This window comes from Miniopterus natalensis, chromosome 6 (genome assembly GCF_054644295.1).
Source record: "Miniopterus natalensis isolate mMinNat1 chromosome 6, mMinNat1.hap1, whole genome shotgun sequence".
Classification (NCBI taxonomy): Eukaryota; Metazoa; Chordata; class Mammalia; order Chiroptera; family Miniopteridae; genus Miniopterus; species Miniopterus natalensis.
Window position 1 is genome coordinate 67,363,566 of NC_142086.1, and position 25,444 is coordinate 67,389,009.

Below are 25,444 nucleotides of genomic sequence, written 5' to 3' on the forward strand. Positions count from 1 at the left end.
AAATTGAGCTCAACTGACACTTTCACAAAGGCTAACCAGCAGGAAGACATTCTCAGGTTTAATTAATAGTTATTATTCTGTGAGGTCAACTGACTCTTGCCTATCAAAGTGCAAGACATCTTAGTGAGTACAATCCAATTAAAAAATGGGCAAAGGATGTGAATAGACACTTCTCCAAAGAGGACCTACAGATGGCCAAGAGACACATGAAAGGATGGTCAACATCACTAATCAGAGAGATGCAAATTAAAACCAGGATGAGATATCCCCTCACACCTGTTGGGATGGCCACCATCAATAAATCAACAAACAAGTGCTGGCCAGGGTGCAGAGAAAAGGGCACCCTTGTGCACTGTTGGTGGGAATGCGGATGGGTGCAGCCACTGTGGAAAACAGTGTGGGATTTCCTCAAATAATTAAAAATGGAACTGCCTCATGACCCAGCGATTCCACTTCTGGGAATATATCTGAAGAAACCCGACACAGATTTTAAAGAATATATGCACCCCTATGTTCACGCAGTGTTATTTACAATAGCCAAGTACTGGAAGCAGCCCAAGTGCCCATCAGTAGATGAGTGGATATAAAAGCTGTGGCACATTTACACACTGGGATATTACTCAGCTGTAAAAAAAGAAGGAAATCTTACCTTTTGCAACAGCATGGATGGACCTGGAGAGTATTATGCTAAGTGAAATAAACCAGTCAGAGGAAGACAGATAGCATATGATTTCACTTATATGTGGAATATAATCAACAAAATAAACAAACAAAATAGAAACAGACTCATACAGAGAACAGACTGACAGCTGTTAAGAGGGGAGGGGGGTTGGGTGAAAAAGGTGAGAGGATTAAGCAAAAACAAAACAAAACAAAAAACTCATAGACAACAGTGTGGTGATTACCAGAGGGAAAGGGGGTTGGGGGAGGTAGAGGAGGGTGAAGGGGGAATATGGTGATGGAGAGGACCTGACTTGGGGTGGTGAACACACAGTACAATATCCAGATGATGTGTTATAGAATTGTACACCAGAAACGTACATAATTTTATTAACTAATGTCACCCCAATATATTCAACAGAAATTTTTTTTTAAAGTATTGGTCAATGGTTCTGATTCAGTAAGTGGCAAATCCTTACCTTTGTATAATAATTAATACCGATCCTCAAAGCAACACTTAACCTTAGGGGTTTGGTTTAAAAGGGGACAGGTGTGTGTGTTACTTTTGCTATCTTTAGTGTCTGGGTCAAGTACCTCTGTTATTAAGGGGCAAAACATCATTTTAGGTTTTTACTTCTTTTTAATATTATATCCAAATAATAGTAAGTTTCAGTTAGAAATGATTGTATGAATGCATGATCTTTTCTGCTTTCTTTCAATAACCAATGATTATTCAAAATCTAATGAATTAATGTCAGTCTGACTCCAGTTAAAATGACAATGTAGGAAAGTACGGTATCCCACTATGGATATAGGCCTCTAAAAATTAATGATTTGGGGGAGCTCATGAAATCACTTACAGGCATTTAACAAATTAAAAAAAGATCAAACCTCTTTGCTCTTACTAAGGGTATGTTTTTCAAACAGTTTTCTTCACATCTATTTCCACTTGTAAAGCCCCCAACCCTACCCCACTGCACCAAAACCATTTGCTCTTGAACATTTAAGTCATCAGTGAATCCTCCTGTTAGAAAGAGAAATTCATGCTACTCAATAGGCTTAGAGTCAGAATTTCAAATTTAAAAAAAAAGTCCAAAATGTATTTTGTAATTAACCAAGTCTTTGGCTAAAGAACATTAATCTCAGAGCATCTTCCATTCAAGAGAGAGATTCAGCACCCTGTTGGTTTTCATGTTGTATATTCACGGATAGCCATACACAAATGATAAAAATCAAGAGCAGAATAATTGGCTTTTAACCTAGGTAGTACTTTACATAAAACTCTGAACTGTCATGTACTAAACCTTCTCAACACCAGTAACATACAATCAATGTCTTCAGATTATCTGAGATTTAATGTGAATGTCAATTTAAAATGTGTCAAGAATTCAAGGTAACAAATACCCAAGTACCATATATTGCTAATGATTTCCTCCCTTATAAAAACATCATCTTGGGAGCACCTTTCTATTTAGTAGATGGGGTGCTGCCTGATTCATGAATTGTTGAATAAAGCCAATTAGATCTCTAAAAATAAATAAATAAATAAATAAATAAATAAAATAGAAATATGCTCTCCTTACTTCCAAATGATATAGGAACCCAATCTCTTTCACTGACATAACAAAAAAATTCACCTTGGAAACAGGTGAAAAATCCACTGCTTTAATATCACAAACTCATTCATTCCGAAAGAAATTCAATCCTTTATTATACCTTAGAGTAGAAGACCTATGAATAGTTGGGATTCAAAGTACATCTGAATTTTAACAGTTTGATATTTATTTTATTTCCCATTTACTTGATTATTAGCTCATCTCCAACCAAGCTCTTCCAAAAAGATCTTTTATAAAGGCTCTGAAAGAACTTCATTGCCAGTATTGTTATTATTATTAGTATACAAGGAAAATAAACCATTGACAGCAAGTGTTCAGTTTCACAAAATGAATCACTAGCAGAGTCTGAGAAAGAATCTAAGACCGATTCAGGACAATCCACTTAATAACAAATAACAAGGGTAAACAATCTTTTCTAAGCCTCACTACACCCTAGCATCCATTTTCCCCCCTAAAATCATTTTCACAGGGTCATATCAGCTGTGTGGATTAATGGACTCTCCCATGATGTAGCAAAGATTAAATCAGATCCTTACCATGGCTGCCAAGTTTAGTGGCTACTGTTGCGTTTTCTTCTAAGCTCTCGGCTGCTTCTAATACTTACCTGATCTGCCTGGGGACAATCTAAAGGCAGCTGCTTTTCTAAGACCTGTCAACCTATATATTTCCCTGGTGTATGAGAGTGTGGGAGGGAAGGAGTTACTGGAGGGAGGGAGTAAATACATTGATAAGTCACTTAGGTTTATCAGTGGTAGCACACTGGTGGGAATGAACTTTAAGCTATGAATAGAATTTCTTCCAGCCATTTCTTTTCAAAAAGGAATTTTGTGTGCCTTTACAGAAATAAAACCCAAAAGTCCTAAATAAATCAAGAAAGCATGAAAACAAGAAAATAGAAGGTAATTACTCCATTTTATTGACCTGAGTTCAAAAACATCCAGATTAAAATATTCAGGCAGACTCTGAAATATACAACTGTCACAATGAAAGAATTTCAGAGCAAAATGTGCTGCAGTATGCTACTATGAATAAAAGCTATGTAATCTGGGGAACCTGTAACAAAAAGAAAACAAACTAGGCAAATAGATTTTTACATACTTTTCTAAAAACGAAAGGCTGTAATATTGTCATAGGTACACAAAGGTATGCAGTCTCTCATCTTTACCTAATATTAAAATATATTTTCATCCATAGTTATTTAATTACATTATATCACACATGGTTTAATACTAAGAATAAACTTATTTTATGATACTATTACAAGTATTTTAATTCTGAATACATCATAACACATTTGAGGGGTAATCAATTAGCATATACTGTTTAAGCAGAAAAGATCCTCTTACAGCTCTCCTTGTACTTTTTAATATACTTTTGTTTTTTAAAATGTGCTAATATTTCCGGATATGTACAAATGAGAGAATTAGGAGCAGCAATGAAGTGCACCATATGTTCGCACTGTGGCTGAGTCCCGGTCTTTGTTCCAATAGTCTAGAGCCACTGGAAGGAAAGCTAAGTATCCATCTACTGAAACATATTTTTACATTATTGCTGGCAAAAGTTCTTCTAATGGGTTTAGTTTTCTTGATTATTCCTGCCTGCATTTGCTTCTTTAATACAGACCTCTTTCAATTCTAGGGACCTGCAGTACAACCACCCTGGAAAACAGGTCGGTAGCAGGATAATCTGATAAAACAATGTAACGGATAGATAGCGAAGGATGCAAAGTTATTTTCCTAGTGACAGAGTTCTGAAGTAATTCTGTATCAGTGACATTTTGTTTTTTACCATCTACGCACCTACCCAGATAACATTCACCTTGTTCTCAATTAACAGGTTTTCCCTCAATTTTACAATCTCCCTGAACAGTTTTCATGGCACAACTCAAACCAAACAACACTAACCACGCCCTTTCCATCCAGAGTCAGGCCACCTTTCGCTCCCCCGCGTCCCCGCCGGCCAAAGTCCAAAAATGTACATTTCACCTAAAAAGGTTCGCACAGCCCTCTGAGCCGAGGCAGAGACTCTTTCTCGGCCGTGCCGTGATGGAATTCCTGCTGGGAGACGCTTTCTCCCGGGCAATGTGCAGGCGCCAGAGAAACGCTCAGCTTACCTCCCACACACCTGCAAGCCCTGGCGGGATGCGGGCGCTGAGGCTCAGGACCGCGCTCCGCTCCGCTCCGCTCCGGATCCTGCTCTCCTCTCTCCCGGGAAACTAAGTCCGGGCTGCGCCGTCGGCTGCTACGGGGACACAAGCTCCGCCTTCCCCTCCTCCAGTTGGCGAATTCGGCAGCTGTTGCTCCTCCCCCCGCTGTTTCTGCTGCCGCCCCGGCTGGAGGCGGCGGGAAGCCGTCCTGGACCTTCCCGACCCCTGCGCTTCTGCAGCTGTTCCGCCGCCTCCCTTTCCCTGGGGACCCCTCTCCTCTCGCTCCGTAGCCTCACACCTGGAGCTGCCCCCCGCCCCGCCCGGGCACCGCCAGGAGTCCAGGCTCAACCTATCCCTCCCCGACTCGCAGGTCTGGCCGCCCGATGTGTCTGGGGCTCGGCCGCTCCCGTGGAAGCTGCTCCTCCGGCCACGGACCCTCCCCACACTGCCCCCTCCCTCCACCGCGGCGCTTCCCCCAACGCGTCCATTCCAACCCTGTCCACAGCTCAGTAGCTCTATGTTCCCCACTTTGAACTCTCCCCCTGAGCTACTTCCCTTCTTTCCTCAGCTCCACTAGCCCGCCCCCACAATGGGTGAGTAGTCGCAGGGCCGATCGTGCACCCTGATTGGCGCAGGTGAGAGCTGAACCCTCCTTTCCTCTTCTTTCCGTGCACCCTCTCTCTTCATTTCACCTCCTCCCGCAAAGGCAGGGAACTCTCCTACTATTGGCTAGAAGTGTCCCCACCCATCGCCTTACGCTCCACCGCACGGCCTTTCGGGAGTTGTAGTCCTGCTTGTGCACGAATTGCCGGCGAAGCCGGCGAGTGGAACTACGAGTCCCCATAGGCCCCTGCGCGACTCCGGCTGGGCAGGATTCCGGACAACGCCTGGTTCCTCTCGGGTCCTTCCGGCGTCGCCGGAGTGAATTGATCCGGGAGTTGAAGAGGGCTCGAAGGTGGGAAGTGAAGTCAGTGCCTCAGTTGCCGGTAAGGTGTGGCTGTTCTGTCCCGGCTCCTGTAGCCCTGCGCGGAGCACTAGAGGTTTGGAATCACACGAGGGCCGTGGCTGAGGCACTCGGGCTCGGTTCTGGCAGGCGGAGCGGACGGAGCTGGAAACGGGGCCCTATGGGCGTAAGCGAGGTTACCCTACGCGAGTGGCGTAAAGCTGGTTTGTAAATGCCGCCTGCCCTGCTCGGGCCCGAACGCCTCCAGGAAGTCTCTTCTAGGTGGGGGCGGGAGGGGAAGGGCGAGGTTGGCCTCTGGTGCCCCGGGAGCAGGGAGAGGGCGGATGTACCTGGGGTGGGGTCCTCTTAAGGTGTGGCTTGGGGAGGGGAGGCGAGGCTGCTGTTTTCCTTTGCCTCAGAAGTAGCCTAGGGAGGAGTGGAGGAAGGAAAAGACGCTTGGGAGTCTTCTCGGGGTGACTCAGGTTATGCCCTTTGAGGAAAGAGCTGGGGAAGGAGGAGTCAAATGTTGACAGAGATCTACGGATTCATTTCCAGCTTCCGGATGTCGCCCCTCTAAGGAGGTAACTTTGCCCTGAGGAGAAAACCGTAACCCTCTTCAGGGTAATCCCTAAGATACGTGTACACTTCACTGCGTTCCAAGAGCTTTTACTTGGGGTGCTGATGAGGAAACTGAGAAGATGAATGATGTGCCCAAGGTCACACACGTAGGCACAGATCTTCCGAATCACAGCTGCTGCACCAGAAACAGAGTTGGTTGTTTTTGAAGAGGGTAGAGAAAGTTGCAAAATAATGCCTTTTATGTATTTTTAAGAAGCCGTGTGCAAGGTGAAGACTTTTTGAACTGGGGGAAAATTCCTCCATAAAAAAAAAAGGACACACTTTATAACTTTTTGAGAAAATAAGAAAAAAATCAGTTTCAACTTAACATATGTTTTTCTTTTATTAGGGATATATTAAGTGATGGACCGTACTATTACTTTAAACAGTGGATGATGATATAGGAGAAAGTCAGTTAAAGCACTGTATCCCATCCTTTAAAGAAAATTCTTTTCCCCTCCTACCGTAGGACTTTTTTCTCTCTCGTTTTATAAAACTGACTACAGTGGGATTGGAATTCTTATAACTTGTTTTACACTTTTTAAAAATAAAATAGCATCAAGAGAGTTTAGTGTGATCATTACTAGAAAAGAAGATATGTTGCATTTCTTGGAGGTAATAGCACATTTTTGTTGATTTTTTTTTTTTTTTAATTTTTCCCTCATTTTTTGCCTCTGGGATGTTTGTATAAATAACATGAGGCTCATACATATTTTATTTTTCTTAGCATTTTCTATGATTTTGAACTCATTCTCAATTTAAATTAAAGTGGAAAAATGGGACATTAATGTTTTATATTGAGTAGAAAGTGATGTGCTTGTCTCAGTCTTATCCTATACAATTGTTATAGTTCATGAATATATTATTGGGTAGTTCTTCAGTAGAATTTTGGAGTGTATTCATTTACATCAGGATTTCTTCCTGGTAAGTTTATAAACAATCAGATCTCTAGTAATAGCAGGTAATCAGTCATAGTTTACTGTTGTATAAGTTGACCATTGAAATATGCTGCGTTTTGAATGTATTTTGCAATTATTAATATTATCACCTTTTGAATGCAAAAACACTAGGATCAGAGGTATTAGGTTCCTCTATGATCGAAGTTAAGACGACCTGGAAATTAATATGACATTTAAAATAGGAGAGAGGTATTATACTGTAGAATGAAGTAAAATCAGGAATAATATAGCACCATGAGTAATGCAGTACACAAGGAAGGGAGACCAACTGAACAAATGGAAAATTATGTGGGGGTTAACTTGCTTCATGCTAAGTTAGAAAGGTGCCATAGTTTAAGTAGACCATAAGGTGAATGTGAGTGAATGAGATAGTAAAGCAAGAATGTTAATGTATTTTATAGATGGCAATGTAGGCATTTACTTTTTGTTGGGGGAAGTGTGAAATGAGTTCTGCCTTTTGGCATGCAGCTGTGAGGTTGTGAATGAGCTTTTGAATTAAAAGTCAGGAAACTTTGGAAGTAAGTACAATTAATATAATGCACTTGCTCTGCATGTGTTATTTTTTTGTCCTTGGTTCAATTCTACCACTAACTTTATTTCTGAGGTCCAGTTTTGATATTTCACCCATGTTGCAATGGTGGAGTAACGTTTCTATTATATTTATTCTCTTGCAATCACATGCTGGAGTACTGTGGTCGTTTTGGATATCTGTAAATTGAATAATTTCAGGTTTACAGGGTTATGAGTGCACTTGTATTTTCATAGTGGTTTTGCAGGAGCCTTGTGTCAGCCTTTGGACGTCATCTCTTATAGGACGTAGGATGGATGTCTCCCATGCACATCTCTCTCTTTCTTTTTAAGGATATAAGATCATAAGAACGTGTGTATTATCGTTGTATTCCCAGTAGGTAAAATATTGAGTACCTGTTTACAAAGAGAATGAAGAGGTTCAGAATGGTTAAGTGCAAGGGCATGTAACTGGTCACTGGTGGGACCAAGGCATTATCCAGGTCTTCTTTCTGCAGATCTTGAACATTGTAGACTCAGTTCCCTTAGGTTATTTATTTTACACGAGAAAAAGACTTTAAATGACTTAAATATTCAGATACTGTTATCATCTTACTCTGTTTTATGCTGACAATTTATCTTTTGTCTCCTATTCAGCTCTCTACCCTTATCCCCAGCCTTTCTCATTTGCTGTGCCTTTCAGCCACTGTATCCATGAACTCCTTCCTGACTTGGGGACCTTTGATTTATGTTCTGTTCTCCCCTGCCTGGACTGCTTCTCCTCCCCTTCATAAAGCTGGCCAACTTCTAGTCGTTTTCAAGTCTCAATTTAAATGTCATTTGTCAGGGGAACCTTTCCTGACCTTTGACCACTCCTTCCTAAAATTAGAGTAAGTTCTCATGATGTCTTCACCACACTCTGTACTTCTCCTTGGTAGCATCATCACAATAGGAACTTAACTGTTTCTGTATCTATTTGATAAACGTCTGTCTCCCTCACTAAACTATAAGCTACCTGGGCAGAGCCCTATCATTTGTCATGTGCCTTACTTCTCTACTTTCACAGTATCTGGCACAAAGTAAATGCCCAGTAAATATTTGCTGAATGAATGAATAAATGAGTGAATGAATGAGTGCATTCATACACAGTGCCTCCAGCACTCTGCTAGGGACAGAAATACAGAAATGAGTAAAACAGACATGTTTCCTACCCTTAGATAAAAAGGAATTATTGACAGAAGTTTAATGTAAATTGTAGAAAGATGTTCTTTCTTGGAGGTCTCTAAAATCAGAATAGTTTTCTATGGGCAAATGATGTAGGAATCATTTTCTATTACAGCAAATTTTCTGTATAACAGAGCATTTTGGAGACCTTATCACTGCCCTGTTTTTTGCAAGCAACATTCATGACAAAATACAGAAATAGAAGAAACATAACTTTTAATGAATTCTATTTTTCCCTAATGTTACCTAATTTTGTCCCAAACTAAATCTGTTTCTTTTTTACTTTGTTGTTTCATTTTGGTTTTTAACCATGGCTATCTTCCTTTGAATTTCACCTTTAATATTACCTTTAGACAGGTGCCTTTGTAAAGTCGAGTAGTGCTTGTTTCGAAGGAACTTATATTTTGGGCTTCCTGAAAAAATTCATATTTCATTAAGTTTTATGGTAATATTGTATTTGCTTTCAGCCTAGATACTTACGAGAGTAAAAAGATGGTCATTTTAAAAACATGCAAACTATATTTCAGGAATAAATTGCCTTAGGTGTTGGTCCTGAAAACAAATTCTTTAATCCTTTTCAGTACTGTAGTGATGGCATAGAATAAATTCAATAGCTCTGAGTTGCTGTAGGCTTATATGCTTACATGAATTTACCAATTCACTCTCCCACAAGATATTGTCAAAAAAGTGATTGCTGATATTTGGCTTTAAAATTTGATAATTCTCCCAGTTTTTATTATTAAATATAAGTCTTTGATAAGTTTACTTTTTAAAAAATCAGTCCTGTTATTGGAATCTTGGACAAAATTATATCTTTTGCTGTGATAGCCAAGATATGGAGGGTAAAACTGAAGTACTATTTCTTATGTTGTTGGTTTCTTCAGGTCAGATGATAGATGATATTACTAAGAATTTAAAGTTAATTCCATGATATTTTTTTCTCCATAATATAAACTGTAAAAATGATTTAGAGGTTAGTGTGATTGATTGTGTCTGTTACTGCATTTGAAGTGTCATAGAAAGTTTTAGTGTTAGAGACTTATGTTTTAGGAATACACACACACTCTGTAAAAAATGAAAGCACATTCATTGCAACAATTAGAAATTTATTTGCAGAAAGGTTAAACGGTGTAGTGTAGTGGTCCATTTTTTGTCTGCATGAAGAGGAAAAATTCAAGTTTTCTCATTTTAGCTACAAAATTAATTGCATCTCGGATGTATTGTAATATCACAATCCTATTTTTCAAGGTCACCCTTACATTTTTGTATGGGTAATCTTTTTTTTTTTTTAACCACCCAAAATGGGATCTATTCAATCTCACTTTTTTACAGTTGCCTAGAACCAAGTGTTGTTATTTTTTTTTAAAAAAAAAAGGAAAGAAAAAAGGGGATTTAACAGCAGGCTCATGATTTATTGGGTAACAGCAGTAGAACATATTAAATGGTAGTCAGTACTGTTTACTCAGGCCAGTCCCTTGGAAATAAATTTACCAGAAGTAAGTATAGATTTCATAATAATGATACTTTAGTTCATTCATTTATCAAATATTTATTGAGTATATACATAATGTGTGAAACTGCCTTTGGAATTTTCTTTGGAATGAATTGGGATATAATACGATAGCCAATAGTTACTGAGCAGTAACTAAGTGCCAGGCGACATGCTAAGGATTTTACATGATCTCATAATCCTCGCAACAATTCTGTGAGGTAGGGGCACTATTATCCCCAGTTTAAATGAGGAAACTAAAGCATAGAGAGGTTAAGCAACTTGCCCAAGGTCACGCAACCAGTAATTGCTTAGAATTAGTATTTGAATCCAGGTGGACTCAAGAGACCTTATGTTTAATCATTGTAGTAAAATTGATGTTAGTGATTGAGCTCCATTAGAGGGCAGTTAGATTTAGAGTTGCAATTACAGAGTAGTTGTATCCTAGATGCTAGTCAGTGTGGCAGGCAAAAATTACTTGTATTCAAACTCAATCTAAAAAATCCCTTTGGAGGCTACCTCTTTGGAGACTAACATAATTTCAACATAGTCAGTTTTTCCTCTAGCTCTGGAATAGAATTACTTTTCCTGTGAGTGCTAGATGAAGTATTTAACTTGTTATTCAGAGGCCATGTTGGAAAAGAAATGCGTATATTGTAGGACTAGTACAGGAGTCACAGTGTGGTGAGCTGCTCATTGTGAGAGGCACTGTGACTTTAAATCTAGGGGGTGGGGGTGGGGAGATAGCAGGTCCATGTCTCATTTCTTTTATTCTGGGGTTTATGTGCATGGAATGGAATTATGATTACTACGTATTTCAATAGTTATTTTTCTGTTTTGTTTTCAAAAAAATGTTAAGCATGTCTGTTGAACTTACGTAGGGTAAGTATGTATATAGTAATGCAGGTATGCTCCTTGAGTTATGCAAAGTGGCAACTTGACATGTCTAGTTTTTTTATTTTTATTGTCTTTCCTCCCTGCAAGACTACACACCTTCAAGGACATGGACTATATCTGACTTTCCATCACATCTCCAACTAATACTGTTGTTGACTTAAACTGACTGCAGAGTACTCTGCTGGGTACTAGGAAATAAAGGAATAAAAAAGTTCCTTTTAGGGCATTTCTAATATGGTGGATAGAAGGGGAAGGGGATGGAAAGGCTACTATATGAACATTTAGTCTTTCTGATATACGTATTTTTTTCTAGGTTTCCTTTTGTTTTTACCTTTCGATTCCCTTCACCCCCTTTCTGATATATTAAGTACTTTCACATTCTTTAGTTCATTTGATAATTTTGGGTTAGAGCTGTTAGGAAGGGGGGAAAATGATAGTTTCTCTAACTTAACATCTGGTTCCTGGCACTGAAACATCCTTCCTTCATTCTGCGTTCAGGATGAACTGGAACTCAAATGGAGTTAAGAAATGACCAGACCCTAAAATGTCACACCTCTGCTGCCTTCATGGACTTACATATAAGGTTGCTATAAAAAAGCCAGTTGGGAATGGTAAATGAATCAGACCTGGCCTCTAGGCTACCCTCCTCCTTGTACTAGTTCAGATTGTTGCAAGGGTTTCTTGATTCCAAAGGATTTTGAATAATTCTGTGGTCTTTTATGCAGAAATCACATACTTTTGTTTGCTGCCTTTATCTATAATAAAATTAGCTTTTGGCAATATTGTCAAAACTTGAGAAATTTCTGAGTTCCTAACTTAATTTTGGTGTACTTCATTAAAAAGCGAATTACAGTTTTGCAAGTGAAGGTTATGTGAAGAATTGTGTATACAATATAAACAGATATCATTCTATCTTCCTCATTTCTTCTTGTGACTAGTTGCATTTGTATTTGAGATCAGTTAGAAGCTAATGGTGAAGTTAAATGTCATTATCAAGATAGAACCTGTTCTTTTTAGCACCTAGTGTTAAACAGATGAGCCAGAGTCAATTTGTTTTCCGGGGCTAATCATTTTATCAACATTTGAGTGTCTTGTGGCAACATTTTGATGTGAAGAAATTTTGTAAGGTAAGGTAAAGAAAATATACATTGCATAGAGGACCGTAGGCAATTAGTGGTCATTAACTGTAGATATCTAAGATTATAAGAGAGACAGAGCCAGACCCATGTGGTATAATCTCCTTAAAGTGTACTTTCCAGCAGAAAACATAGGATCAGTATGAGTACTTAAATTGAGTTGAATTTCTAAGGGATTTTAAAGGAAAGCTTTGGGATTATACTGGAGAAATTTAAACAAGAGATCACAGATACTAACAAAAAGGAAAATAGAAAGATGTATCTCAATTAAATACTTAAGGACTATTCAGTTAGACGTTATTTGATTCATGAACCACTAGATTAAGAACTTTATGGGCAAAAGGTGGACATATCCGAGGGGACACATTTGTTTCCTGTCCTCCAACAAAGGTTTTCATTTAAATTTTGTTCAGACTTGGCTTTAAGAAAAATTTAGGCATTGGAATAGGAAAAATAATTGAGGCTTGTCACAACTAAAGAGATATGTATTCTTTCCCCTGAACCAGTTGTACAGAAATATTTTAGAAGCCAGTGGTTGGTGTTTTTGTTGTTCCCATTTCCCATCAGCTGATTCAGAGGTAAGGAGCCCTTTGATTCTTCCATCAACTTTTGATTATCTTGTGTAGACTATCTTCTTTTATGAATTATCTCAAGAAGGTCCTTGATCGTTACTTAGTCTGCTTCTGGGCCCCAGCTTTCTTTATTAAGTTGATGTATGCACGTTAAAAGAATAAAAAGTAATTTTAACATGAGCTTGACAAATGATGTTAAAATGCAGTTGATGACCAGATTATTTTAAGTATTCCAAAACTATGTAATTTTCTTTGGATGATATGTAACTTTTTCTGGTGGCCCAGTAATTTATTTTTGCCTCCATTTTGGCAAGTGGACGTGAAAAGTTATTAAAAATGTGCTATGTAAGCGTATGGCCTTTATGATATTGTGATGTCAGTATTATGCTATGATTGTGTGTGTTATGCCAGGGGCAAGACTAGGGTGAGGCAAATGGGGCCTAGGGTGCAAAATTTAAGGAGATACTGTGTCTTGCAAATAAGAGCTCAGTTTTGTGCTTTAGACATCTGGTGTGCCTCACCCTATTTCCAGTCCTGATGCCATGTCAGGTTCATAGAATTTTGAATAAAATATCAATAACTACAGTGTGAATTGAATGCTTATCATGTGTTAGCCACAGTATTAAGTGCTTTATATGCATTTAGTACTCTTAATAACTCCCTGAGGTGAGTACTTTAATCAATATTTCCATTAGTTTCTCACTGAATTTAGAAAGATTAAATAACAAATGATATGACCCAGCTGAGCAAAAATTCAAACTCAGGTCTTTGTTTCAAACAAACGCTTATCTACTGCTCTATACTGTCCATCTGTGTGTAGAAAAGCTGCTCATTCACTTCTCTGCAGAATATGCAAGTGCACACACTGCCATGATACGTTTAACTTTCAGGGTGAGTGAATCAGAGGTCTCAGCAGCACCCAGCTGAAAGTCACAGACTTGTGTGGCTGAGTACCCTAAAGTGCCTTTGAATCAGAGCCACATTCCTTTTGGCTTTAGTCTCCAGACATTCTGCATGGAGTCTGGGGGTCTTGACCCCTGGATGACACAGAGCAGGATAGGTTAGTCTAGAAGTAGTTCAAGTTTAGCAGATTAACATGTCTGTACAATTGGCTATAGTAACTCAGTAGCATATATTTGTTTAAAATATCTGTCACCATTCTATTTTGTTTCTTAATGTGACTAACTGTGGAATATTATTTCTGCATTGTGGAATTTGGAGATTGGACTAGATAATGTATTTGGAGATTGGACTAGACTGTTTTCGCTTTAAAAATTTAGTGTTTTAACATTTAAGTTTCTTGAATGTGTAAGCATGTGACAGGAGTAAGGGTAAATTTGGAGACCTGGAACTGTCTGAGCTATGGGAAAATCTAGGTCCAAACATCTTTTGCCAGCCCTTACCCTTTCTATTGGGGCCACTCATCTTTGTTCTTCATAATGCTCTGTTTATAATGCTTGTGTACCGATTGTCCCAGAGTAGTAGTTTTCAAATTGTGGAGAAAGGGATGGTAAACTATAGTTACTTAACACATTGGATGAATGAACAGCTTAGTGTTTTATCTTTTGTATAGAGTTTGATAAAATATTTTATTTGGAAAACAAAGGAACAAACAAGCCTTCTGCTGTTTTAAAGAATTTTAAATCACTTATCTTTATTTATGTGGCTTTCAGGAGTCCTTGAGTCCTCTGGCTTGATTGTGCAGAAGATCTGACTTTTAGAAAGAGATCTGATCTTGTCATTCTAAATTAAATGTACTTAATCGTGGTAGCTAATGTTGAATAATTACCATGTGCCATTCACTGGTAACCTTAAACGATAAATACTATTGTTATTCCCATTTTGTAGATGAGGAAAGTGTAGCACAGAGAAATTTGGTAACTTACCCTAACTTACACAACTAGTGAGCGGTAGACCCAGGATTGAATCCAGGCAAGTCTGGTTCTAGAATCACTATGCTTATTACTCACCTCTGATAACAATGCTGTTAATGTTGGCTAAGTATAACTGAAACAGTCATATTCCTCTTTTCCTTAGGTAACGTTGTGGATTTTGAAGCTTTTCTTAGATCCTTAACTCTCACTTAACCCTCCATAGAAAAATGAATTGTGAGTTTTAAATGAGTATTTATAAACCATATGTTTAGAACCAAGTCTGTATTATTAAAGGAACACCTATCTGTGACAGATATATGGAGATTTTTAAAAATGATAAAATGAATGGAGTTAAATTTAGAACATTTTTACATTTTTCCTTCATGGTTCATTGTGATCTCATTTGCCAGTGTTTTCAAAGATATCTTCACTCAATTTTCAGATGTTTTAGTTAAAACCTCTGTTAATAGCTCAGCAAATGTTTATTTGGTCAGATATGTTTACAGAGATGTTGAAGATTATATCTTTTTTATCTTGTTTTTAAAAATAGTAAAGGTGGAGTTCTTCAACTAATTAGTGGTATCAGATACCCAGAAATTGTGGCATAAGACTTAGAGTGCCTTTAAAATTTTGATTGAGTAGGGTAGATCTTCCAATGAGGTGATAATTCTTTGTGGAATGTGTACTTCCTTTGAATGGTTACTTAAAAGTGCAAAAATGCAGTGCTTAGTAACTTTGTAAAATGAAGTCTTTAATATAGAGGCTTTATGGTTTGATTTAAAAATTACCTTATCTTTCATTCTGACCACATCTCTTTCAAGTATACAGCTCAGTTTTTTTCCACATTATAGAAGAAACTAAAGCATAGAGAGGTGAAGTGACTTGATCAGAGACATGATGGTTTATAATTGACAGTAAGTACAAGGATGTGAGCCCTTGTTTTCAGACTTTAATTCTTATGCTCTTTTCCCATATCTCTCTCTGTGCACAAGTTATCCATTTGATATTTCGAAGTAGCCTTAAAAAAAAGTTTGGTATATATAAACAAATAGAGTGGCCAAGTGTCACATATTGCACTTACCATTAACAAGAGATTGTTTCTGGATGTTCCTAAATCCAAAATTCAGTAAATGCTAAACCAACTGTATTGCATGTTCAGGGAAGTTGAGTTCTACATTCCCTTATTTAAAAAGAAAACTGTAGAATGGAAGACCTTGAATTACAGAAAATATAATTTTCAGAGGAGGGAGAGAGACAGAGGTATATCTTGAAGGCTACCTGCTTGTTTTGGTTTGAGTAGGATCTCCTACCTACTTTATTCTTCTGCCTCCCTTTTTCCTAGTTTTCTTCTCTCTACCCCTTTTGTCACTTGTTTGGAAGTGACTACAGCATTTTGACATAAGAAGGCCCTAAAAAGTAGGTTTGATATTGCATGCTCACCTTTCCAGCTATGTGAAATGGTTAGACTGAGCTACATAGTCTTGGAATAAAATCAGTTTATCTAGGAGCCTAATGGGTATGATTCCTGATGCCAGGTGCTTGAGAAGAAAGCAAGGGGTTGTCAGTTAGTTGAAACCTTGAATCAACCAACTATTGAGGAGGCTTTCTTTACTAGAATTTGTAAATAGTTTTTATGATCCAATCAGGTCTTTTCCTTTTTTAAAAAAAATTTTCCATGAGATTACTTTTGAACCTAGAGTAGATACCAGTACATAATAAAATATTATCACTGAATTTTAGAGTTTAAGGCCTTGAGATGATGTAATTTTACCCCCTTTCTGCTTCAGATAGGGAAACAAGGTCAGTGATTAAGTGAAACTTGGACAAAGTCAAAACCAAAAGCCCCTGTCTCAGGTGCTTAGTCAAACTTAATTTTAGCTGAGTCTCTGAGACTGACCTTAGTAGCTAGGTTCTCTGATGTAGCCACAGTTCTTTCCATACCAGTGGTCTCCAGCCTGTCCTGTTCACAAGCGTCATTTCGACTGTCTGCTAAAAAGACAGCTTCCTGGACCTTTTGTTGGAGATTCTGATTGAGCAGTCTTGGGAATATGTGTTTTTAGTAGGCACTGAAGTGATTGTGATGGCTTAGAAACTATCGCTTGCATCCTTTCCCATAGAGAAAGTTTTGCTTTGTGATAAAAGTAGGATAACTTTTGGGATCTTATGTGTAAATCAAGGTTAATCTAATGTTGAAAATGTTTGCACGTTGACAATTTTGTGAACTACTAAATTATATACTTTTTGTTTCCCCAGCATCTAAAAAATATTCTAGCAGCCCTAATAAAAATGAAACATTAGAATTTATAACCTTGGACTTTTATTTTTCTTTAGTTTTATTTGGTGTTCGTGTATATTTCTGTTAAAATCCTGATTTTATTTGCAGTCATTTTTTGCTTATATTCTCTTAGCTTAGTAGGAAGAGCTTAGGAAAGTAAGAAGTAGTAAAAACTGGTAAATGTGACATGGTCCAGACTTTGTTAATAGAATTAATTAGATTTCTGTGTTTTTGCTTTGCTAGGCTTGGTAATTTGAAAAGTATTAACAAGGATGATTCAATTTATAAATTGCCCATCTCTTATTAATTTGTTCATTCAACAAACATTTATTAATGGTCTACTGTGTACTTGCTATGCTGACTCTAATGTCTCTAAAGGGAAAAAGAAAAACTTATAAATGGTAACACAAACACATGGATTCTGCTTACTGCTAGAATGAATAAACTTCTTTTAGCTAAATGTTCATGGACAGGTTGGAGATCCAACAAAAATAAATAACACTTCTCTCTTTAGGGAGGGAAATTAAAGGAATTACAAGAATTTAGGCCTGGGTACGAGGGCTGGGTACTGGATTTGACTACAAAGGAAAACAAGACAAATAGGCCTGCCTAGAAAGCTTTTAAGTGTCAAATTAACTTGGGAAGCTTCTTTTTCACCCCAAGAAATGCATACATCAGTACCAAGTATTTCCCTTTGTCCACTCTTTTTATTTGTAAGTAAATATAGCTTTGACTCTAGAGTTATCTCATGCCCCAGATGGAGTAAAGTGAGGCTGTTTAAGGAAATGCTGATTCTGAAGCTTGAGATATACCCAAGTGAAGTTCTTGAAATGAGCAAGCTCCTGAAGGTTGGGCAGGGCAGAAACTTCTAACAGTAAGAGTTTAGCATTGGAATGGCCAAGAACTTATTTTTGTTGCTAGCCAGGCAGCACATCATCAGTCCCTAAGGGAATAATTGTTTTAAGCCCAGGAATATATTTAAGACTGATTCCCTCTGTTAGAAATTTGCAGTACTATTTTGAACATTCAGGGAAATAAGGGGAAAAGTATAAATAAGTAGCTTGCCTATATTCTGTTTGTTCTAGTATCTTCATGTTACAAAGGCTGTTTTTGAAGGCGAGTTTGTTGAAAAGTATACCTTGTATCTAAATTACTAGTATCTATAGTTCTGGTTCCTTTTTCTTTTTTAATTCTGTGGATGCTAACCACTCAAGAAACAAAGCTTACTTTGAAATGAAACCTTTTACCCCAAAGTAACACATCTGAAATTGGAAGCAAATAGTTCTTGCTATGTTGCCACCCCTACCCACATTAATTTTTATTTATTTATTATTAGCTAGCAGTTGTAACCATGGACAAGTCATTTTTTGAATTTTGGTTTCTGCTGTACTAGTGGGTGGATGAGGTGACTTTTTAAGGTCTTTCCAGATTTGGGATATAGCCTCAGAATTCTTCAGTCTAGTATGAATGCATAATCAGTACTCACTCCAGAAACCAGTATCCCTTAGGGGCTGATGATGTACTGCCTGACTGACCAAGGCCTGGCCACACCCATGCTAAAAGGAAGGAACCTTCTCAAAGGGGCAGGGCCTGAGCCCTTCCTCAGATCAGCTGACCCTTGCTCTTTAGGTAAAAGGTTCTTTTTTGCTTGGAGTGATTTCAGGTTGTCCATTTAACCATTTCAAATGAAGAAGCATGTAGAAAGAATGACAGCATATTTTAACAGCAGAAGAATTTAATAAGCCTTGTTGGAATTAGTGGTTTTTGGTTGGTTGGTTTTTTTGTTTGTTTGTTTTGTGGTGTATGTGTTTTTTGGTTTTTTATTTTAGAGGACATTTATTAAAGCTGGAAACTGTGAAACAAGGAAGGGTGTGGGATAACAGAAGGGGGAAATGAGCCTAGGCTGGGCTGTTTTGGCTCACTAAGAAGTCAGAGAAAAGGGGACCTTGGGCGCAGGTTCAGGGGTTTGCCTGGGAGGAACTGCTGCAGCCCTTTGCTCCTCTGGTTGTAAGCCTCGTGGAATCCCTTAGAGTTTAGGAGATGCATGCCTGTGGGGGAAGAAGAGGAAGAGGGAGTAGGGGAGGGGAAAAGCCAGGTCATACTCCCTGGAAGGAGATTGTACTGGATTTGGTGGTTTTTAACTCATGTAAACACTGATGAAACCATGAATGGCCCTACTTTGTGAACGTGTGTTCTGAAAAGTTGGAAGTTAATCCACAGGAACAATATTAAAAGGTGGTTAAGTGTGTTGTAGTCCAGCCACCTATTTAACCCAGAATGTTGTTGCTATAATACCATCTTTTGTTATGACAAATAGTAGCTGATAGTATTGTAAAATTAGTTTAGAGGAAATATATAATTAATTTGAATCATAAATATCTTAAAACTTCCTGACATAGTATAATACTACTTATTAAACACAATTGAAAACTGAAGAATTCAATGCCAGTATTTACAAAAATTAAAAATTAAGTATTTGAGCAAGTTTAGTGTAGTGTATAGGTAGATGTCAGCAGGAATTCTAAAGTTACTACCTCTCTACTGATCCCTTCATCTCCTTCTGCCTTTATATGCAGGGATAGGCACATGTCTTCCAAAGAGTAAAAGAAAATTATTCCATTGAGCCTACTTTAGTATATTCGCCTCCATTAGTGTTTCATCTCCTTTTTACTGAGATTCTTGTAGACTTCTCTCTCACCAGCTCACTATATTAGCCCCTGCAAGGATGATCCTGCTCTTTGAATGTTACTCTTGACCTCACCAAGAAATCAGAAGTTAAAAAAAAAAATTGTGGTCCATGCTTGGGAGTATTTGAAACACCTGGTTTTTGTGATGCTGGTTCTCTCATCCCTTTATCCCACAGCAGTAGAGATTCCTGACTTCTCCCCTGTGTCATACTCACAATTGTTCATTTTCTGTCTTTCCTTCCATGTAGTATAAGCTCCATGAGGTCAGAGACTATCTAGCCTTGTTTACTGGTCTCTGTTTAGTACCGGGCCTAATGTTGTATAGGTTAATGAATAAATATTTATTAAATAAATGAATGATTTTTTTTTTCTGTCTCCCAGTGAGAGAGCTCTTTAGGTTCTGTTGTTGACCCTGTCCTGCTATTTCTTACTTGCTTTTTTTCATTGATAACGATGCCTTTTACTGTTAAACTGTGAATACAGTACCCATTGTTTTCATTTTGACAAGTTTCCCTGTATTTCAACCCCTCTTCTTTGTTCCAAATTTATTATAAAGAAGAATTTACAGTTCTTTCTAAGTGGAAAAGTAGATTACCAAATGGCCTATTAAGTAGTTGAATAGGAACAGTAGGGCCACAACTGAGATTTACCTACTTCCTCTTGCTCATTTTCATCCTGTTGATCTCTCGTAAAGACATGTTTTCCCTGCCTTTAGTTTCTGTTCCTCCATTCTATTCTTAATGTTCTGACCAAAGCAATCTACTTAAATCAGTGGTCTGATCAGGTACTGATTTTCTCTTGCCCTATAGAATAAAATGTAGGAATTGGCCTTTTGTTGTTGTTGTTTTTCTGTGAAGTCAGGGGGCATATATTTCAGTTCAGAAATTGGAAAAACCGACCATGTTTAGAACTACCAGAAATGCGACCAGACTGTCCCAGTAGATGTTGCGTTCCCCCTTCACTGGTCAGGATACAGAAGGCTGGTAAGCAGTTCTCAAATGGGATGGGTTATTGGAGATTTGAAGCTCTAAGTACTACTCCAGGCCTTTGATCGTATCTTTCAAACTGCTCAGGCTTTCCACAGTCTGGCCCAGGTACTTTGTTAATGATTAGGACATCTTATTCACCCCCACTGCATCTTGCATGCAGTAGGTGCTAAATATATATTTATTCGGTGAATAAATAACTTCTACTTTCTGGATATTTATATGGGTGGATGGGCTCAAGTTGTTTTGTTTCCACTTCAGATTTGATTTTCTGATGTGGAAATATCAGATCTGGATTCTAAGTACTGGGATCCGGTCTTGGGCCTCTGCATGTGTGATCATGGGCAAGTTATTTATTGTCTCTGAGCCTGCTTTTTTATCTGTAAAATTAGAAGGACAGTTACTGTAAAGTAAGTTATTATAAGGACTAAATGCATGGAAAAAATGTTCCAAGAATGCTTTACAAATGTTAGAAATTGTTCAAAATTGATTGCTTTTTGTTTAATATATTATTATTAATATATAGGTATGTCACTACTATTATGCTTTCACTCTATAATAGGCTTATATTTTAGCCTAGCACAGGAAATAAGTATAGTTGCTTTCTCTTAAAAAGCAACATATTTCCTCAGCTCCTGAAGGTAAATTTCTCTATTACTGAATTCTTGATATTTGAATTCCAAGCTACCTGTGTCTGTGGATTTCTTGTCTTAGTTTTTGTGTCAGATTTGGACAGAGGTTCAAAAAGTACCACTGGCAAAATTAAATAACATTTTTTCCCCCAAATAGACCACATTTGGTAGCGATTTTTCCAATTTTAAGATTTGTCTTAAATTATTTGGTGCTTATGTTTTTATTTTTAGGTGACAAAATCAGTGAGCAATTAGCAAAAGGATTTTAATGAAAATGTTATACACTTTAATTTTTTATTCTTTATTCTTTATTTGTATTCCATATGCACTTATACATTGTACATTTCATAATTACAATTTTATATTACATATAAATGCTATAATGATGTATTGTGATGCTTTCTCCTAGATTGCATGTGATGGAATTAGATATGTCATTAAATCTGTGGTGCTTCATACAGAGCTCTTTCTGAGTGCAAGATGAGTGGGTTCATGAAACACTGCTTTGTGAAGTAGTACCTAGTAAGAGATTTGCTGTTAAGAAAGGGCAACTCTTGAATCCGAGAAGGGAAATAGAAATATCTCACTGACCAGGGCTGCCTTTACAAGTGAGATATAGTAACAGATCAGATTTTCATAAGATAAGGATTCTACTTTGGAATAGAAAATTATCGGTATTTGTTGTTTTCTCTTAATATAGTAAATCTTTGTTTTTTCTCTCCTTTACCCAGATCAGTATATGTTTTGTGCCCTATTCTTTTATCACAAAAAAGAGAAGAAATACTGCAGTGAATGAAGATTCCTCTGCATTTTAGCACTGCTTTTTCTACTGTAGTTGGCTTTTGAATGAGGATGACAATGGAAGAGATGAAGAATGAAGCTGAGACCACTTCCATGGTTTCTATGCCCCTCTATGCAGTCATGTATCCTGTGTTTAATGAGGTAGGTTGGGATCTCATGGGATCTCTGTAGTTCCTTAACGTTTGTTTGTTCCTTCATATAGCAAATACTTATATAAATGAACTCCATCTATGTGTTAGGTATTGTGCCAGGACTGGACATAAAACTGGGAGGAAAACCCAAGATACATTGTTCTGCCTCTGGAGGTTTCACTGTAGTAGCAGAGAGATACATTAAACAAAAGAATACAAGTAATTAGATAAATGAAAAATTGTGGTAAGTGCTATGAAGTTAAAAAAGAAAAATAGGTGGGACCTGTTTTAGAGGTCAGGGCAGGACTCACTGAAGGAGAGACATGCTAAGCTCTGAAAGGGATAAATACGGATTAGACAGTTGAAGAGTTAGGGACAAGCAAATTTTAGATAGCCAGAGGAGAAGCACAAAAATATCCTAATGAGTTACAGTCAGTAGCGACATTTTACTGATAAATAGAACATACCAGTGCTTTGTATTTAGAGAAGATGTGGTTGCTTTTTTTATTTGAGGAATATTCTAGGACTTAATAATATCAATATATTTTTGATTTTTCTTTTAAATTAATATTAATTTGCTAAGGTGTGTACAGAATTCTAGAGCTGTGCAAGTTTCTTAAATATAATCTAATCACTTCCTCCTTTTAATGGTAAACTAAGGTCTTGATATGTGAAATTATTTTTCTGAAATTACCAGTAACTAAAATCTAGGACTCCAAATTCAGTGGCTTAATGCTTTTTATCTATTTAATTAGGTCCGCCCCCCCCCCCCGTTTTATTAATCTAATTAATTATAAAGCTATTGATTCCATTAACCTTATTGTTATTACTATAGCCTGGAAGCCGTTACTATTTCTAAAAGCTTTTCATCTCTTTTTGTAAAATAGTTACATTAGAGTAAGATTGTGGGCTTCAAAACCATTTATCCCACATTATTAGGTTTAATAATGTATTTGATGTATTTTATGATCTAATGTCTTGGAGCCAATAGAGATTCATCCTCTTCAACTTGAAATCCAGAGACTTAGTTTTCAGTTCATACAAATATTTTGAACTTCAGACACTGTCCGCTAGGTAGTGTTAGGCTCAGTGACCATAGAAGAAAATGCAAAGCAGTGGCATAGGTAAAATTTATTTCTCTTACATAAAAAATTACACAGGTAAATGGACTAGGGCTAGTATTTTGGCACAGTATCATCAGAAACTCAGTTCCTGTCTTCTGTCCCATCGTCTTAGTGCTTACCTTCCATTTTTAAGATCACTTCAGCATGTGGGATGGCTGCTGAAGCTCATCATGTCCTAAGTTGTTTCCTGGAAGGGGCAAAAAATGGAGGGGGTGGGGGTATTACTTCCAGGTATTATTCTTAATAACCTTTTGAATGTCCTGTACAAGATTTCCATTTACATCTCACTGGCAAAAATGTAGTCTTATGACCACACCTAGATGCATTAACACCCCTAGATGCAAAAGAGATTGGGAAATTTAGAAGTTTGCTACTAAAGAGGAAGCAAGTAGGCATCTTTTGAAAAACCTGTCTCTATTATACTGCTATAGTGCTAGCTTCTAAGGCACTCTTTTAGTGCTGGATACACCTATCTCTGGCAGCAATAGCAGGCTCCAGTAAGTAATTCCACCATTTTCTTCTAATACTTTACCCATTCAATGCAAGACTAGAGTTACTGTTAGAAGCAAGTGCTGTTTAGTATTTACTAAATGCCAACCATTTTATTTGCTGAGTGTTCTGCTCCGGTTTGGAGATGTGGAGAAAATAAAAAGCATTTTTAAGCATTGTAAAACACAGATGCTTAAGCAAATAAATTATAAGCATTGTAGGGAACAGATGCTTAAGCAAATAAATTATTTAATTATCTGTATACAAGGTAAGACTTAAGCTAATGGGTAATCTTGACGACTGGTTGGTGGACTTCTCAGGTACTTTAAGAACCATTATGACAGTTCTTCCCAGAGGTGCTCCCTCTTTGCGTGTCTGTAGTCTAACTTTGTAGGTAACTCAGTAGGCTGTTGGGACAATTTGTAATGGGGGATATTCTGTATTTACCTTGTTATTTTGAGTCTTTTTCTTGAAAGGAGGGCAATTACATGTCTGAGCTTCAGTCTGATCCTTTCATTAATGAGGAAGAATGAGAAAAGCTTTTTTAACAATTTGGGTGATCTTTTTCTACATATGGAAAGTGAATTTTATTTCAGTCTTGACTTTGGAAAATGATTGTATAGGTTGTGGCATCCTGGTAAAATGCACTGTTGGGATTAATACTGACACAACCTTTCCTAATACATTCATGTATAAGGAAAGTTAACTTGAAAGAAAAGAATGGCTATGAATGGACTAGTAAATCTCTTTCAGAGATAAAGGCAGTGATTCTCTCCAGATGAGATCTGAAAATAAATGTAGGTTAATGGAAGTGGTTCAAGAACTAATTGTTAGAAGTAAAATTTGAAAAAGAAATGACTAGATGTGGCAGACTGAGAGATACTGCATCAAATTGTCAGGGTCTAATTCTCAGATTGAAATTACTGATCAAACATAGTATACAGGCTTTTTAAAAAAATTATTTCTGTCCTGTATTTTAAAAAGAGTATTCAGAATTAATAGGCTTTTAGGAATATTGGTAGTAGTAGGTTTCCTCTTTGATAGAAGTGAAACCTTGGCCTTGATTTAGGAATGGAGTCAAATAATTATTGCGCCTTCAAATGTGAAGTGTTTGGTTAAAAAGAATAAAATACTAGCATTGTTCTCTGACATTCCAGTGTATTAATGTAACATCTTAAATAAGATACCTAATCAGCTAATATTTATAGTTCAGAGGTGGATTTTGATATAAATCTACTCATTGGGAAATGAGTTAGTTTGGCTTTTGTTTTTCTGTGCTATGCAGATTTAAAGATAAGTGGTTATCAAATTAATCCTGCAGAAAGTAGTACCACAGTAGGGATGAACATTTTGCTCTGAAACTAAATGAACCACTAAATTTTGTCCACAATGTAAGATGAGAGTGAAAAGGCTTATGCGTTCTCACCATAACATTACATCCATAATAATAACAATGGTGGGACTCGAAGTCATCCTGTAGAACAGATTTTTAGTCAGCAGTACATCCTTACACCTGAGGAAATCTTAGTACTCCAGCTCACAAGGTGGAATTATTTATGGCATTCTGGGAGCTTGATGCTTGCTAAACTTAATGAAGCTATGCTAGGACAGCTGAAGGAGTGGGCTTGTTTAATCAGCAGCTGCAGAGTTCAGAGTCCAAGTATATTGCATGTGTTGT

At 37.4% G+C, this 25,444-nt stretch overlaps 2 protein-coding genes across 2 annotated transcripts in view; one reads left to right on the plus strand and one right to left on the minus strand.

Moving 5' to 3' along the window:
• Nucleotides 1-4,506, minus strand: part of SERPINI1 (serpin family I member 1) — a 64,132-nt gene extending 59,626 nt beyond the window's left edge. The window contains exon 1 of the mRNA XM_016215747.2: nucleotides 4,390-4,506. The gene's annotated coding sequence lies outside the window, so the exon portion shown is untranslated. The remainder of the gene's footprint in view (nucleotides 1-4,389) is intronic.
• A 795-nt stretch (nucleotides 4,507-5,301) lies between these two features.
• The window catches only part of PDCD10 (programmed cell death 10), a 42,104-nt gene continuing 21,961 nt past the window's right edge, over nucleotides 5,302-25,444 (plus strand). Inside the window, exons 1-2 of the mRNA XM_016215741.2 lie at nucleotides 5,302-5,408; nucleotides 21,953-22,163. Coding sequence (XP_016071227.1) covers nucleotides 22,068-22,163 — 96 coding nt within the window. The 5' untranslated portion in view covers nucleotides 5,302-5,408; nucleotides 21,953-22,067. The remainder of the gene's footprint in view (nucleotides 5,409-21,952; nucleotides 22,164-25,444) is intronic.